Source organism: Tamandua tetradactyla, chromosome 7 (assembly GCF_023851605.1).
Source record: "Tamandua tetradactyla isolate mTamTet1 chromosome 7, mTamTet1.pri, whole genome shotgun sequence".
NCBI classification, from domain to species: Eukaryota; Metazoa; Chordata; class Mammalia; order Pilosa; family Myrmecophagidae; genus Tamandua; species Tamandua tetradactyla.
The window spans coordinates 34,979,687-34,996,198 of record NC_135333.1 but is presented as its reverse complement, the minus strand read 5'-3'; the positions used below and the strand labels follow the sequence as shown (position 1 = coordinate 34,996,198).

The following is a 16,512-nucleotide window of genomic DNA, read 5'->3' as shown; positions in this document are numbered from 1 at the left end:
GTTCTGAGCAATGCAAGTGTAAATCTAAAGGGGCTTACATGCTCCTTCTATTGTCTCCATAGATGGGTTTCATGAACTAAGATTCTTTCTACCTCAGCAATCTGTGATTCTCTCCATCCAGTAATGTTTTCTAGAGCCTTACAAGGTAACAGAGATGAAATAAATATCTCTGATTTCCTCAAAAGCAGGGCCCAACCATATCTGAAGTATCTTTGTATTCTCAATGCCAAGTGTCTAGTAAGTACTAAATCAATGCATGATGAATAAAGAAATAAGTGACTGAATAAATTCAAGGCTTCAAAAACCCAGCTTCTTCTTATCTTTCTCCAGCCTCATCTCCTGTGACATATATTCCAAGCTCCAAAACTACACCACACCACTCATAGTCCCATGGTACATTCTTTCATGTTGCCACTGGCCTGGAATGATCCTCCCCGTTTTAAGGAACAGCAGCGTGACACCTTCCTGCCCTCCCTGCCACCCAAGCACTCTGTCTATCCTTTATTACCACTCTGTTAGTACACTTGCTAGTGGTTATCATGTCTGATTCCCTCCCTGACTGTGAGAGAGGGACTAGGTCCAATCCAGTTCTACAGCCCTAGCGTTCAGCACAGTGCCTAGCACAGACTATATGCTCAGAGAACTTTAAAACAAGCAAGTCTCCCATTACAGGAACCCAAATCAGGGTTGGATTCTCTCATTATGAGAGTCAACTTGGTTGTCAGGAAAGAACATCAGACAGGGAGTCAAAGCCTGGATTTTAACCCCAACTTTTGAGACCTTTGGAGAATCTCTCTAAACTTATTTATCTGTTTAAAAAAGAAAAATCTTAAGATACCACAATTAGGATTTTCCCCAGAAGATCTGAGTTCATTACTTCGGAGAGGCTTAGATCTCTCCAGACCCTTAATCTACTTGGTCAGCAAATACTTATAAATACCTACTGTGTATGAGGAACTGAGCCATGAATAATTTTACAAGCATGGAAAGAAAAACCTGTTATCTTAGCTCTGTCCACTACTACTCTTCCTGACTTTCCATCTTGCTTCCTGCCTTAGGCACAAATGCTTTATGTTTAACCCATTCTTTCTTCTCCAAGGAGGAATTTGAGACAAAGCATGATGCAACCAACATATGGATGACCTCAAAATGACTGATCTCAGGGATGGTAAGTGAAACTGAAGTCTGGGTGGGGAATGTGTGTGCCTGTGTACCTGCATTCCTGCATGTATGTGGACAGATGTAGGCATCTAAGAATAAGGGATATATAAGAATGCAGATGCTATTTCCAACACAGTCCTTCCCATAAATCCCATAAAGGGATTGTGTTTGCTGATAACAAGAATATCCCTGCAAAACTTAAGAAAGTCCAGGAAAGGGAAATACGAAACCTGACCTGTAAGCTCAGGGGAGATTTAAAATTTATTGAATGAGATCATAGAATGAGGACCAGAACATTCCTGAGCACTAACCTAGTGGTGCAGCACAGAGGCTGAGGAAGGAAAATAAAAACACTTGTGTGGGAGGAGAGGCAAGTGTTAGAAAAGAGGACATGGAAATTGGGAGATGCTAAAGCCAGCGTAAAAGAGGGGGTGTGATGATGGATCATCCAGTGAAGATGAAGAATAAAAAACTGAGAGAGAGCCAAACCCTTTTACTCTGGAATCAAGGGAGTCATCGCAGGTTTTGGTTCTCCATTTTAGAGCAGGATCACCATGGCAACTGGAAGAAGTTGATAAGAGCTATTAGAGTTTTTGAATTTGGGGGACTAGAGGTACACTCTAGTCAGATGTTCCAGTACCTATTCCAAAAGACCATCAGAAAGGTGACAGAGTTTTCACTACCAGCACAATCTCTGGAGGCTACACAGTGTGTTGTTGTGGCAGATCACATTGTTGATCTGCTGTCAGAAAAACTAGACTTTAAACAAGGGGCTGCCATAGGTATCCCATATTTCGCTGCTTATCAAGCTCTGCTCCACAGTGCCCAGGTGAAAGCTTGAGAAAATATTGTGGTTCATGGGGACCCTGGAGGAGGTAGACTGGGAGCAAACCAAATTGCTAGAGTTTATGGCTTAAAGATTTTAGGCACAGCTGGTAATGAGGAGGGACAAAACATTGTTTTGCAAAAGAGAGTGCATGAAGTATTTAATCACAGAGAAGTTAATTATATTGATAAAATTAAGAAATCTGTTGGTGAAAAGGAATTAATGTGATTATCGAAATGCTAGCTAATGTAAATCTAAGTAATGATTTGAATCTGTCATATGGAGGATGAACAATAACTGTTGGCAACAGAGGCCCTACTGAAGTAAACCCAAGGGACACCATGGCAAAGGAGGCTACTATAATTGGAGTGGCTCTCTTTTCATCAACCAAGGAGGAATTTTGGCAGTTTTCAGCAGGCCTTTAAGCTGGAATGGAAATTGGTTGATTGAAACCTGTAATAGGCTCTCAATAGCCATTGGAGAAAATGGCCCAAGCTCATGAAAATATCATTCGATAGCAGTGGGGCTGCCAGAAAAATGATTCTTCTCTTATGACGATTAATTCTTTATGTGTTTCTTATGTAATCAGAAGATTTTTCTCCTAATTTTATTTACCATTTTGTGTTGATTAGCGTTATTTGATTCAATGGATTTCTTATATTAGAAAAAGAACATTTTTCTGAAGAGACCATGGGCATGGGAGTATATATGTGAAAAACAACATATATACAAAAAAGCTATAAATTTCAAAGTACAGCACCACAATTAGTTGTAGAACATATTTCAGAGTTTGACATGGGTTACAATTCCACAATTTTAGGTTTTTACTTTGGATGCTCTAAAAATACCGGAGACTAAAAAAGATAACAATTTAATGATTCAGCATTCATATACATTCATTAAATTCTATCTTCTCTGTATAACCCACAATCACCTTTGATCTTTCCGCAGCCCTCCTCTCTCTATCGTTCTCACATTCTGCTTTATTCAGTGTTTTAACATAATTGTATCACAGTTGGGTAGTATTGTGCTATCCATTTCTGAATTTTTACAAACGGTCTTGTTGCACAATCTGTATTCCTTCAGCTCCAAATACCCAATATCTTGCCCTATCTCTTTCTCCTGATGGTCTCTGTTACCAATGAAATTCTCCAAGTTCATTCATTGATGTCAGTTCATATCAGTGAGACCATACAGTATTTGTCCTTTTGTTTCTGGCTAATCTCACACAGCATAATGTCCTGAAGGTCCATCCATGTTGTTACATGCTTCATAACTTTATTCTGTCTCACAGCTGCATAATACTCCACCGTATGTATATACCACAGTTTGTTTAGCCACTAGTCTGTTGATGGACATTTTGGCTGTTTCCATCCTTCGCAATTGTAAATAACGCTGCTATAAATTTGGTGTGCAAATGTCTGTTTGTGTCCTTGCCCTCATGTCCTCTGAGTAGATACCTAGCAATGGCATTGCCGGGTAATATGGCAATTCTATATTTAGCTTCCTGAGGAACCGCCAGACTGCATTTCACAGAGGTTGTGCCATTTGATATTCCCACCAACAGTGGATAAGTGTGCCTCTTTCTCCACATCCTCTCCAGCACTTGTTTGTTGTCTTCTGTTTTGTTGATAATGGCCATTCTGGTGGGTGTGAGATGATATCTCATTGTGGTTTTGATTTGCATTTCCCTAACAGCCAGGGAAGTTGAGCATCTTTTCACGTGCCTTTTAGCCATTTGTACTTCCTCTTCTGAGAAGTGTCTGTTCATGTCTTTTGCCCATTTTGTAATTGGGTTGTTTGTTTCTTTCTTGAGTTGAACAATCTCCTTGTATATTCTGGATACTAGACCCTTATCTGGTATATCGTTTCCAAATATTGTCTCCCATCATGTAGGCTGTTGTGCTGGTTTGAAAGGATGTATGTCCCCTAGAAAAGCCATGTTTTAATCAAAATCCCATTCCCTATTCAATACTGTATGTTTGAAACTGTAATCAGATCATCTCCCTGGATGATGTGATTTAGTCAAGAGTGGTTGTTAAGCTGGATTAAGTGGCGACATGTCTCCACCCATTTGGGTGGGTCTTGAGAAGTTTCTGGAGTCCTATAAAAGAGGAAACATTTTGGAGAATAGAAGAGATTCAGAGAGAGTAGAGAATGCCACAGCACCACAAAGCCGAGAGTCCACGAGCCAGCGACCTTTGGTGATGAAGAAGGAAAACGCCTCCCGGGGAGCTTCATGAAACAGGAAGCCAGGAGAGAAAGCTAGCAGATGATGCCGTGCTCACCATGTGCCCTTCCAGTTGAGAGAGAAGCCCTGTGTTCGCCATGTGGCTTCTCACTTGAGAGAGAAACCTTGAACTTCATCGGCCTTCTTGAACCAAGGTATCTTTCCCTGGATGGATGCCTTTGATTGGACATTTCTATAGACGTGTTTTAATTGGGACATTTTCTCGGCCTTAGAACTGTAAACTAGCAATTTATTGAATCCCCCTTTTTAAAAGCCATTCCGTTTCTGGTATATTGCATTCGGCAGCTAGCAAACTAGAACAGCTGTCTTTTTACTTTCGTGGCAAAGTTTTCTGATGCACAAAAGTGATTAATTTTGAGGAGTCCCCATTTATCTATTTCTTTCTTCAATGCTCATGCTTTCGGAGTAAGATCTAGGAAACCAGCTCCTATTACAAGTTTTATAAGGTATTTCCCTATATTTACTTCTAAAAGTTTTATGGACTGAGCTCTAATGTTTAGGTCTTTGATGAATTTTGAGTTAACTTTTTGTATAAGGTGTGAGATATGGATCCTCTTTCATTCTTTTGCATATGAATATCCAGTTCTCCAAGCACCACTTATTGAAGAGACTGTTCTGTCCCAGGTGAGTTGGCTTGACTGCCTTATCAAAGATCAACTGTCCATAGATGAGAGAGTCTATATCTGAACACTCTGTTTGATTCCATTGGTCAGTATATCTATCTTTATGCCAGTACCATGCTGTGTTGACCACTGTAGCTTCGTAATACTCCTTAAAGTCACGTAGCGTGAGACCTCTGACTTCATTTTTCTTAATCAGCATATTTTTGGCTATTCGGGGCACCCTGCCCTTCCAGGTGAATTTGGTTATTGGTTTTTCTATTTCTGCAAAGTAAGTTTTTGGGATTTTAATTGGTATTACATTGAATCTATAAATCAATTTAGGGAGAACTGACATCTTAACTGTATTTAGTCTTTCAATCCATGAACACGGTATGTCCTTCCATTTATTTAGGTCTTCTGTGATTTATTTTAGCAATTTCTTATAGTTTTCTTTATGTAGGTCTTTTGTATCCTTAGTTAAATTTGTTCCAAAATATTTTATTCTTTTGGTTGCAGTTGTAAATGTAATTTTTTTCTTGATTTTCCCCTCAGATTGTTCATGAGTAGTGTATAGAAACACTACAGATTTTTGAGTGTTGGTCTTGTAACCTGCCACTTTGCTGTACTCATTTATTAGCTCTAGTAGCTTTGCTGTGAATTTTTGGGGGGTTTTGACAGATAATATCATATCACCTGCAAACAGTGAGAGTTTTACTTCCTGCTTTCCAATTTTGATGTCTTGTATTTCTTTTTCTTGTCTAATTTCTCTGGCTAGATCTTCCAATACAAGATTAAGTAACAATGGTGACAGTGGACATCCTCGTCTTGTTCCTGATCTTAGGTGGAAAGTTTTCAGTCTTCGCCCATTGAGGATGATGTTAGCTGTGGGTTTTTCATATATTCCCTTTATCATGTTGAGGAAGTTCCCTTCTGTTTCCATCCTTTGAAGTGTTTTCAACAAGAAAGGATGTTGAATTTTGTCAAATGCCTTTTCTGCATCAATCGAGATGAGCATGTGGTTTTTCTGCTTTGATTTGTTGATATGATGTATTACATTAATTGCTTATCTTATGTTGATCCATCCTTGCATATCTGGGATGAATCCTACTTGGTCATGGTGTATAATTCTTTTAATGTACTGCTGGATTCAATTTACAAGAATATTGCTGAGGATTTTTGCATCTGTATTCATTAGAGAGATTGGCCTGTAGTTTTCTTTTCTTGTAGTATCTTTGTCTGGCTTTGGTATGAGGGTGATGATGGCTTCATAGGATGAATTAGGTAGCCTTCCCTCCTCTTCGTTTTTTTGAAGAGTTCGAGCAGGATTGGTACTAATTCTTTCTTGAATGTTTGGTAGAATTCACATGTGAAGCTATCTAGTCCTGGACTTTTCTTTTTTGGGAGCTTCTTAATGACTAATTCAATTTCTTTACTTGTTTGTTGATTGGTTTGTTGAGGTCATCTGTTTCTTCTCCAGTCAATGTTGGTTGCTCATGCCTTTCTAAAAAGTTGTCCATTTTGTCTATATTGTCTCGTTTATTAGCATAAAGTTGTTCATAGTATCCTCTCATTACCTTCTTTATTTCTGCGGTGTCAGTGGTTATATCTCCTCTTGATTTCTGATTTTATTTATTTGCATCCTCTCTCAACCTTGCTAAGGGTCCATCAATTTGATTGATTTTCTCAAAGAACAGCTTCTGGTTTTCTCGATTTTCTCGATTGTTTTCATGTTCTCAATTTCATTTATTTCTGCTCTAATCTTCATTACTTCTTTCTTTTTGCTTGCTTTGGGGCAAGAACTTTCTCTAGTTCATCCAACTGAACAGTTAATTCCTCAATTTTTCCCTTTCTTCTTTTTTGATACAGGCATTTACGGCAGTAAACTTCCCTCTTACTGCCTTTGCTGCATCCCATAAATTTTGATACGTTGTGTTTTCATTTTCATGTGCCTCGAGATATTTACTGATTTCTCTTGTAATTTCTTCCTTGACCCACTGGTTGTTTAAGAGTGTGTTGTTGAGCCTCCATATATTTGTGAATTTTCTGGCCCTCTGCCCGTTACTGACTTCCAACTTCATTCCTTTATGATCTGAGGACGCGTTTTGTATGATTTCAATCTTTTTAAATTTATTGAGACTTGCTTTGTGACCTAGCATATGGTCTATCCTTGAGGATGATCCATGAGCACTAGAGAAAAAGGCATATCCTGCTGTTGTGGGGTGTAATGTTCTATAACTACCTGGTAAGTCTCGTTTGTTTATTGTATTATTCAAATTCTCTGTTTCTTTATTGATCCTCTGTCTAGACGTTCTGTCCATTGACGAGAGCAGAGAATTGAAGTCTCCAACTATTATGGTAGATGTGTCTATTTCTCTTTTCAGTGTTTGCCTCGTGTATTTTGGGGCACTCTGGCTCGGTGCATAAATATTTATGATTGTTATGTCTTCTTGTTGAATTGTTCCTTTTATTAATACATAGTGTCCTTCTTTGTCTCTCTTAATTGTTTTACATTTGAAGTCTAATTTGTTGGATATTAGTATAGCTACTCCTGCTCTGACTGTTGTTTGCATGAAATATCTTTTCCCAGACTTTCACTTTCAACCTATGTTTGTTCTTGGGTCTAAAATGAGTCTCCTGTAGACAGCATATAGATGGGTCCTGTTTTTTAATCCATTCTGCCAGTCTATGTCTTTTGATTGGGGAGTTTAATCCATTAACATTTAGCGTTATTGCTGTAAGGGCAGTACTTTCTTCTACCATTTTGCCTTTTGGATTTTATATGTCATATCTACTTTTTCTCTCTTTTACCTTTACTCATAGTCTTCATTTCTACACTCTTCTCCACACTCGTCTCTGCTGTCTTTTCCTATCTGTGTCCTGTACTCCCTTTAGTATTTCTTCCAGAGCTGGTCTCTTGGTCACAAATTCTCTCAGTGATTTCTTGTCTGAAAATGTTTTAATTCACCCCTCCTCCTTTTTTTTTTTTTTTTTTTTTTTTACAAGGGCAGGAACCAGAAAATGAACCCAGGTCTCTGGCGCAGCAGGTGAGAACTCTGCTACTCATCCATCGTTGCCTGCCCTCCACCTCATTTTTGAAGGACAGTTTTGCTAGATATAGAATTCTCGGTTGGCAGTTTTTCTCTTTTAGACTCTTAAACATATCATGCCATTGTCTTCTCGCCTTCATGATTTCTACTGAGAAACCAAATATATTCCCATTGGGCTTCCCTTGTATGTGATGGATTGCTTTTCTCCTGCTGCCTTCAAAATTCTCTCTTTCTCCCTGACATCTGACATTCTGATTAGTAAGTGTCTTGGAGTATGTCAGTTTGGGTCTATTGTGTTTGGGGTACACTGCACTTCTTGGATCTGTAATTTTAAGACTTTCATAAGAGTTGGGAAATTTTCAGTGATAATTTCCTCCATTAGCCTTTCTCCTCCTTTTCCCTTCTCTTCTCCTCTGGGACACCCACAACATGTATATTTCTGTGCTTCATGTTGTCATTCATTCCCTGAGTCCCTGCTCATATTTTTCCATTCTTTTCCCTTTATTTTCTTTTCTGCTTTGGATTTCAGATTCCCCGGCCTCCAGTTCACTAATCCTATCTTCTGCCTCTTGAAATCTAACATTGTAGGTTTCCATTTTTTTTTCATCTCTTCTACTGTGCCTTTCATTCCCATAAGTTCTGTGATTTGTTTTTTCAGACTTTTGATTTCTTATTTTTTTTTTTTTGCTCATTGCCTTCTTTATATCCACCCTCAATTTGCTGATATGATTTTTGATGAGAGTTTCCATGTCTGTTCGAACACCCTGAATTAATTGTTTAAACTCCTGTATCTCATTTAAATTGCTGGTTTGTTCCTTTGACTGGGCCGTATCTTCAATTTTCCTAGTTTATTCTTTATTTTCTGCTGGCATCTAGACATTTAATTTCCTTAGTTTATTGTACAGAGTGTTTTCACATTTTTCTTGGTATTTTCTTGCTGGATGACTTTGTCATCTATCTTTTCTTTGACATTCAGTTCAGCTTATTCTCAACTTCTAGTTTAGGTTTTGTTTAACAGATCAGAATTTTTCAGTTCTTGTTTTCTTGTTTCTTGCCCTGCCTGTATGGCGCTTTTCTGTTTTGTTGTTTTTCCCTTTGGAGGTGGTACTTAGGTATTATAGACCCCAGTCAGATTTTCCCAGACCAGACTGGCCTCTTCTCAGAAGGAAAGAGTCATCTGCATCAGTTTTCCCTGAAGGTGAGACCCGGCAGGTTGACAGACTTTCTATGAAGCCTCTAGACTGTGTTTTTCCTATCCTGCCCAGTATGTTGTGCTTGTCTGCCTGTGGGTCCCACCAGCATAAAGTGATGCAGTACCTTTAACTTCAGCAGACTTTCCCTGCTGGGGCATGGTTGAGACGGAGGAGAGATCATAGACTGGCTTTAAAGGCTTTGTTTTCCAGAACCTGGGGTCTGAATTTCTTGAGGAATGGATTCCACCTGAGCTGGGCACCACCCCTCTCCTAGGAGAGGCATAGCCTCCAGGGAATTACTTCCTTTCACCACACCTGCCTCTTTGCCTCTCAGACAAGCTTAATTCCACCCCTGCCTGGGGCATTGGAGCCTGAGAAGCTTTGCAGTTGCATGCAAAGAGCAGTCAAGCCATAGAAACACAGCCACAAAAAAGAAAAGAAAAAAAATCCTTTTCATAGCATGACCCCTGTTCCTGAGGTTTGCCAATCAAGGGCTTAAGTTGGTACATTGCTCTATGTATTTTCAGGTCCTATGTGCCCCCTCCCTTTCTACAGGACCCAGATCTTTTCAAGCATTTTGTGGTGTCTGGTCTGAAAAAAACCTGTTTGTTTTTTTTCCCTTTTTCTGTCAGCCCTGCCCCCTCTGTGCCAGGGCAAAAACCAGCAACCTCTGCTTTTACTCCAGGTTCAGCTTAGCTGCGGGCCTATTTTTAGTAGCCAGAATTTGTTAATTAATTCCATATTGGAACTTTGTTGTGCTCAGACCCTTGCTGTTAGTAAAGTTGCTTACCTTTCCCCTCTGGGAACCAGCCTGTAGGGGAGGGGTGCTGGCCTCCATAGCTTGGGGGACTTATGGTTCTCGGTGGGATCACAGCTGGTCCAGCTTGTCCTGACTGTTGTATGCTGTGTGCCCGGTCACTGGTGTGGCCCCAACAGTTGTTCTGTACTGTTCCTGACTATTTACTAGCTGCTCTGGAGGACGAACTAAATTCCACACCTCACTGTACCACCATCTTGGACCCCCTCTCAGCCATGTTTCTTGAAGATGATTGTATAATGATATACCTTTCGCAATGTGACTGTGTGATTGTGAAAACCTTGTGTCTTATGCTTTTATCTACAGTATGGACAGATAAGTAAAAAAATATGGATAATAAATAAACAAATAATAGGGGGAACAAGGGTTATAATAAACTAAGTAGACTGAAATATTAGTGGTCAATGAGAAGGAGGGGTAAGGGGTATGGCACGTATGAGTTTTTTCTTTTTTCTTTCTTTGCTGGAGAGATGCAATTATTCAAAAAAGTGATCATGGTGATGAATATACAACTTTGTGATGATATTGTGAGCCATTGATTGTAACCATGCCAAGAATGTTTGTATGTTTTTTGTTGTTCAGAATAAAAATATTTTTTAAATGTGAAAAGGTTTGGGAGCAAAATGTGAGTCAGACACCAATGAGTTTTTGTTTTGTTTGTTTTACTATCTCTCATATTCTGTTTGCATTGAAATGGTGAAGTAAAGGAAAAAAAGACTGCTCATTTTTCAGGAATTTATAGCCCACTTATCCTCATAAAGTTTCTTTAGTCTCTGATAATTACAGAAGTGTCCTGGATTCGGAAGATTTTCTGGACAAAGAAAGACTTTTTTCCAAACTAATCTCACCTGGATCTGCAATTCTCTTGGAAGGGCAAGAATAAACAACATCCAGAGCCATTTGTTTTTCTATATTTTCCCAAATAGTAGAACAGTCACCATTTTAATGTTTGAATATCAATGATCCATATGTTTTCTAAGGACTTCAGACTTATCTTTTGTATAATAAGTTACTAGGTACATACTCTCCAAATAGATACATCTTGACTAATTATACTTTCAGAGTAGATTTATAGTTATCTGTTTGTATGATGGGGATCATATATTTTTGTTTAAATTTAACCCATTTAGAATGATCTGCTTTGTTTTCAAAATATGGAAACCTGAAATACATTCTATAGGAAATTTTTTTTTAAATGAGAGAGAGTAGGGCTGCAGTGATCAAACAGTTAAATTTATTAGGCCACTGATATCAAGTGGGTGACTACGGTGAGAACTAGGAAGGTTCAACATCATGAGGCTTCGTAAGTGTGTATGAACCCAGTCCTGCTGCTTCAGGGAGGTCAAAGGGCAAACTGCTCTGGAAGATACCACCACAAGACAAAGGAATCCCACTATACTTTGATCAGCTGTGCCATCCTCCATGGAATAGGGAGGGGACCCATGGGTAAGCTATCATTAAATGCAGAATTCTAAACCTAACCCAGAGTCTCCTATGCTTGGGTACTGTAATTAGTTTGGGACTTCCCATTAGTAATCTATTACTAAATACAAAGTGTCAAATGTGCAAATCATTTTCTTTTAAAAAAATAAATAAATTACAGCAGGTACAGCCATTATTAATGTCACCCACTAAATTGTTTTCCATAGTACTTTCTTGAATGGAAGGGAAAAAAAGTAGAATTAAAGCCAAAGTGTTAGACATTACAGACAATAAGCACCTTATTTTATCTAATTCATGTACCTATTAGAAATTATGGTAGTGTTTTACTTCATAAAAAGGTGGAGTTTCCAAAAAAAGTCAGGGTATGCAAAAGGGTTATACTACACATGTGACATTGTCACGTGGGTAATGGCAGAAAAGAAACCGAGTACTTCTACAATCATACATCTCATTCCCACAATGCTGGGGTGTCCTTTAACAATAAACTCTCCTTTGTAGAATCTGCTTTAGAGGAGGTGACAGGGATGTAAGAGGGCCTAGTAACTGGAATCAGCATTTTATAGGGTTACATCCCTGGTTGCAGAGAGGCACATATCTCTCCGTGGGAGGATGTGCCATCAGACTTAGGAGAAATGGCATGGCCAAAAGAAAGGATCTTCCACTCCATGGAGGCAGTGATAAGTCCTGAGAGGGGAAGAAGCAGCTGCAGGTATATCCTGATCTCAGTAAACCAGTACCTAGAGAGAGAAAGGGCCCACTGTTTTTGAGTGCAGAAATGAGCAAGTGGTTACCTACCAGCAAAATGAGCAGGATGCTGGGACTGCTTCTGAGGATGTGGAACAGGGTTGCCAAACTGGAAGGAAGGGTGGATTGCCCAGCAGAGGGGATGTTATCCAGCTCCTCATAACTGCTCTCTTCCCAGGAGAACCAAAGTTCCAGGACACGGTGCCCAAACCTACTCATCAGTTCTGGATACAACAGGAATAGTCTGAGCAGGAGGGGGTGGTGGTTATAGACCAGATGCAGGTCTGAAATGCCCTCTAGGAATGTTCTCATGGCAGTAACCACAGTCTGGAGAATATAGAAAGAAAGAAACTAAATGTATCTTGCAGAGGGCCCAAGAGATTAAAAACAAAAACAAAAACAAACACAGTCAGTAAACCTCTGGGGAAAATGGCCTCGCCATACTAGTACTCCAAGATACCTTCACTGGTTCATTCCAGGGCACCTGAGAAAAAAGAAAATTCCACTGTACTTCCCTCATAAGACTCAGCTGAGGTGCTCAACTGCCCTCATCTTCACCCCCAGGACTTTTGACAATGTTTGGAAACTCTCTGGTGTCAACTTGAGGAGTGCTACTGGCATCTAGTGGAAAGACACCAGGGATGCTATTAAATATCTTAAAATGCACAGGACAGCTCCCCACAACATAAAACTATCCAGTCCAAACTGTTAATAGTACCAAGGCTGAGAAAAGATACTTACCTATAATGATATTTATCATGGTGTGTTGTAATTGTCAATATACATGTCTACCTGCCACACTAGTCAGAAAGCTGCTTCAGGGCAGGGACTAAGTCAGGGGAAAAATATTAATTTGACAAATAAAATCCAAACAATAAGATGATAGATTCAAAAACTGCCTTTACAGCAATAACTTTGAATGTTAACAGACTAAACTCACCAATTAAAAGATGCAGATTGGCAGAACAGATTAAAAAATATAACCCATTTATATGCTATTTACAAGAGATTCATCTTAGACCCAAGGATACAGATACACTGAAAATGAAAAGATGGAAAAAGATAACCAAAAGAAAGAAGGAAGAGTTATACTAATACCAGGCAAAATAGACTTTAAATGCAAAGAAGTCATGAAAGGCAAGGAAGGACATTAATATTAATAAAAGAGATAATTCACCAAGAAGAAATAATGATCATAAATGTTTATGCTCTGTTCTAGTTTGCTAGCTGCCAGAATGCAACACACCAAAGACAGATTGGCTTTTAATAAAAGGGGATTTATTTTTCAGAGGAAAGGCAGCTAACTTTCCACTGAGGTTCTTCCTTATGTGGAAGGCACAGGATGGTCTCTGCTGGTCTTCTCTCCAGGCCCTTGGGTTCCAACAACTTTCCCCGGAGTGACCTCTTTCTGCATCTCCAAAGGCCTGGGCTGAGCTGCAAGTGCTGAGATGAGGGATGTTGAGCTGCTTAGGCTGTGCTACGTTGCGCTCTCTCATTTAAGCACCAGCCAATTAAGTCAAACGTCACTCATTGCAGCAGACACACCTCCTAGCCGACAGCAGATGTAATTAGGAACAGATGAGGTTCACGTACCATTGGCTTATGTCCACAGCATCAAGACTAGGTATGCTCACCTGGCCAAGTTGACAACTGAATCTGACTAACACATGTCCACCCCTTGTCAACTTGGCAACTTTAAGCATCACCTTAAACAGGTACAAAAAAAAAAAATTCTCTTCTTGCTGTGGACCTGTGAATCTCAGACAAGTTATCTGATGCCAATGTGTAAAGGAGGATAAACACAGGATACATAGGGAGAAGCTGGAAGGAAAACCTGCAGGCAAACACCATTGGATTTCAAAATCTGAAAGTCATTTATCCTTCGGCTTTAGAAAGTGGCAATCCCACCCTTTCTGAGGGCCTATGCAGTGGCCCGCCTCTTTCCAAATCAACCTCGGGGAACATCAAGGAGACCACCTTTCGGCTCCACTCTCTCCAGGCATCAGAGCCACCCCTGGGCTCTCTGCCACTTCTGGGGCACATGCTCAACCCCTCCATGTGGTGGCAGCCAGGCTGTCCCCAAGGAGCGTGCTGTACCTTCTCAAAGGGCTAAGATGGCACAATTCTTCCACTGCAATGAGATGACTCATCCTCTGCCCTCAGGGCAAACTCACCCTCTCCACTCTCCTGGCCGAGGTTTCCTGGCTTCAGACCCGAGCTTCCATGGTTTTCACTCTGCAAACTCCAATCTCTCCCTTTTGTGTCCTCCTTTGTCAAGATTGGCAGTGGTTCCATTTACACCAAAAGTCTCTTCAAACACTCCAGGACTTCTTCATCAATCTCTTCACAGTTCCTCCAAAGTCTTCCCCTTAGCCATCCAAAAAATGTTCCAACATATCTGGTATTTGCAAACCGCAGCAGCACCCCACTCTCCGGTACCAAATCTGTTCTAGTTTGCTAGCTGCCGGAATGCAACACACCAGAGACGGATTGGCTTTTAATAAAAGGGGATTTATTTTGTTAGTTCTTCAGAGGAAAGGCAGCTAACTTTCCACTGAGGTCCTTCCTTATGTGGAAGGCACAGGATGGTCTCTGCTGGTCTTCTCTCCAGGCCCCTGGGTTCCAACAACTTTCCCCAGGGTGACTTCTTTCTGCATTTCCAAAGGCCTGGGCTGAGCTGAAAGTGCTGAAATGAGGGATGCCAAGCTGCTTAGGCTGTGCTAAGTTGCACTCTCTCATTTAAGCACCAGCCAATTAAGTCAAATGCAAATTGCAGCAGACACACCTCCTAGCTGACAGCAGATGTAATTAGCAACAGATGAGGTTCACGTACCATTGGCTTATGTCCACAGCAACACGACTAGGTATGCTCACCTGGCGAAGTTGACAGCTGAATCTGACTAACACAGCTCCCATTCAAGGAGCTCCAAAGTTCATGAGGCAAACACTGGCAAAAATGAAAGGAGCATAGATGTTTCAACAATAATAGTGGGACACATTAATACACCACTCTCTTCTATAGACAGAATAACCAAACAGAGGATGAACAAGGAAATACAGAACCTAAACAATATGATAAATGAACCAAACCTAACAGACAAACATAGGTCATTAAACCCCCAAACATCAGGATATACATTCTTCTCTAGTGCTCATGGAACGTTCTCCAGGATAGATCGTATGCTGGAGGCACAAAACAGGTCTTAACAAATTTTAAAAAGATTGAAATTATTCAAAACACTTTCTCTGACCATAAGGGAATGAAGATGGAAACCAATAACCACCAAAGAATCAGAACTTTCACAAATATATGGAAATTAAATAGCACGCTCTTCAACACTCAGTACGTCAAAGAAGAAACTGCAAGAGAAATCATGAAATATTTGAAGACGAATGAAAATGAGAATACAACATATCAAAACTGATGGGATGTGGTAAAGGCAGTGCTGAGAGGGAACTTTATTGCCCTAAATGCTTATATCAAAAAGAAGAAAAGCAAAAATGGAGGACTTAAGTGCTCAGCTGAGGAACTAGAGAAAGAATAGCAAATAGAAGAAGAGAAATTACAAAGATTAAAGCAGAAACAGAGTGGTGGCTCCAAGATGGCAGCTTAGTGAGGTATGGAATTTGGTTCATCCTCCAGAGCAGCTAGTAAATACCCAGGAACAGTACAGAACAACTGTTGGAGCCACATTAGTGACCGGATACACAGCATACACCAGTCTGGACAAGCTGGACCAGCTGCAATCCAACCCAGAACCATGAGTCCCCCAAGCCGTGGTGGTCAGCACCCCTCCCCTACAGGCTGGTTCCCAGAAGGGAAAGGAAAGAGACTTCACTAACAGCAAGGAGCTGAGATCAACCAACCTCCAATTGCGGAATTAATTTAAAAATGCTGACTACTAAAAATAGGCCCCAGGTTCAGCTAATCCTTGAATAAAAGCTAAAGCTACTAGTTTTGCCCCAGCGCAGAGGCAGCAGGGGTGAAGGGAAAAAAACGAAAACAAAAAACTGAGATTCTTTTGATGAGACAGCACAAAACACTTGAAAAAGTCTGGACCCTAAAAAAAAGAAGAGGGGGCACATAGGACTGGAGATACATAAAGGAACGTACCAATGAAGCTCTTGATTACCAAATCTGGGGGTCCTGATCTGAAAAGCCTTCTTTTTTTTTTTTAGTTCTATGTTTCTACTGCTCAACTGCTCTTTATATACACCTATAAGCCTTCTCAGGCACCAACTACCCAAGACAGGGTGGAATTAAGCTTGTCTGAGAGACAAATAGTCTGGCAAGGTGCAAGGAGGTAATTCCCTAGAGGCTGTGCCTTCCCCAGGAGAGAGGTGGTGCCCAGCTCAGGTGGAATCCCTCTCTCAGGGTATTCAGACCACAGGGTCTAGAAAACTGAAGACTTTAAAGCCACCTTACAA

The 16,512-nt window shown here is 40.3% G+C and overlaps 1 protein-coding gene and 1 pseudogene across 2 annotated transcripts in view; one reads left to right on the top strand and one right to left on the bottom strand.

Annotated features, from left to right (window-relative positions):
• Nucleotides 1–16,512, bottom strand: part of MEI1 (meiotic double-stranded break formation protein 1) — a 211,447-nt gene that overhangs the window by 58,544 nt on the left and 136,391 nt on the right. For both annotated transcript variants that reach the window (XM_077169009.1, XM_077169010.1), the window contains exon 20: nucleotides 12,136–12,411. In XM_077169009.1, coding sequence (XP_077025124.1) covers nucleotides 12,136–12,411 — 276 coding nt within the window. The remainder of the gene's footprint in view (nucleotides 1–12,135; nucleotides 12,412–16,512) is intronic.
• Nucleotides 1,150–2,542, top strand: LOC143689582 (quinone oxidoreductase-like; annotated as a pseudogene).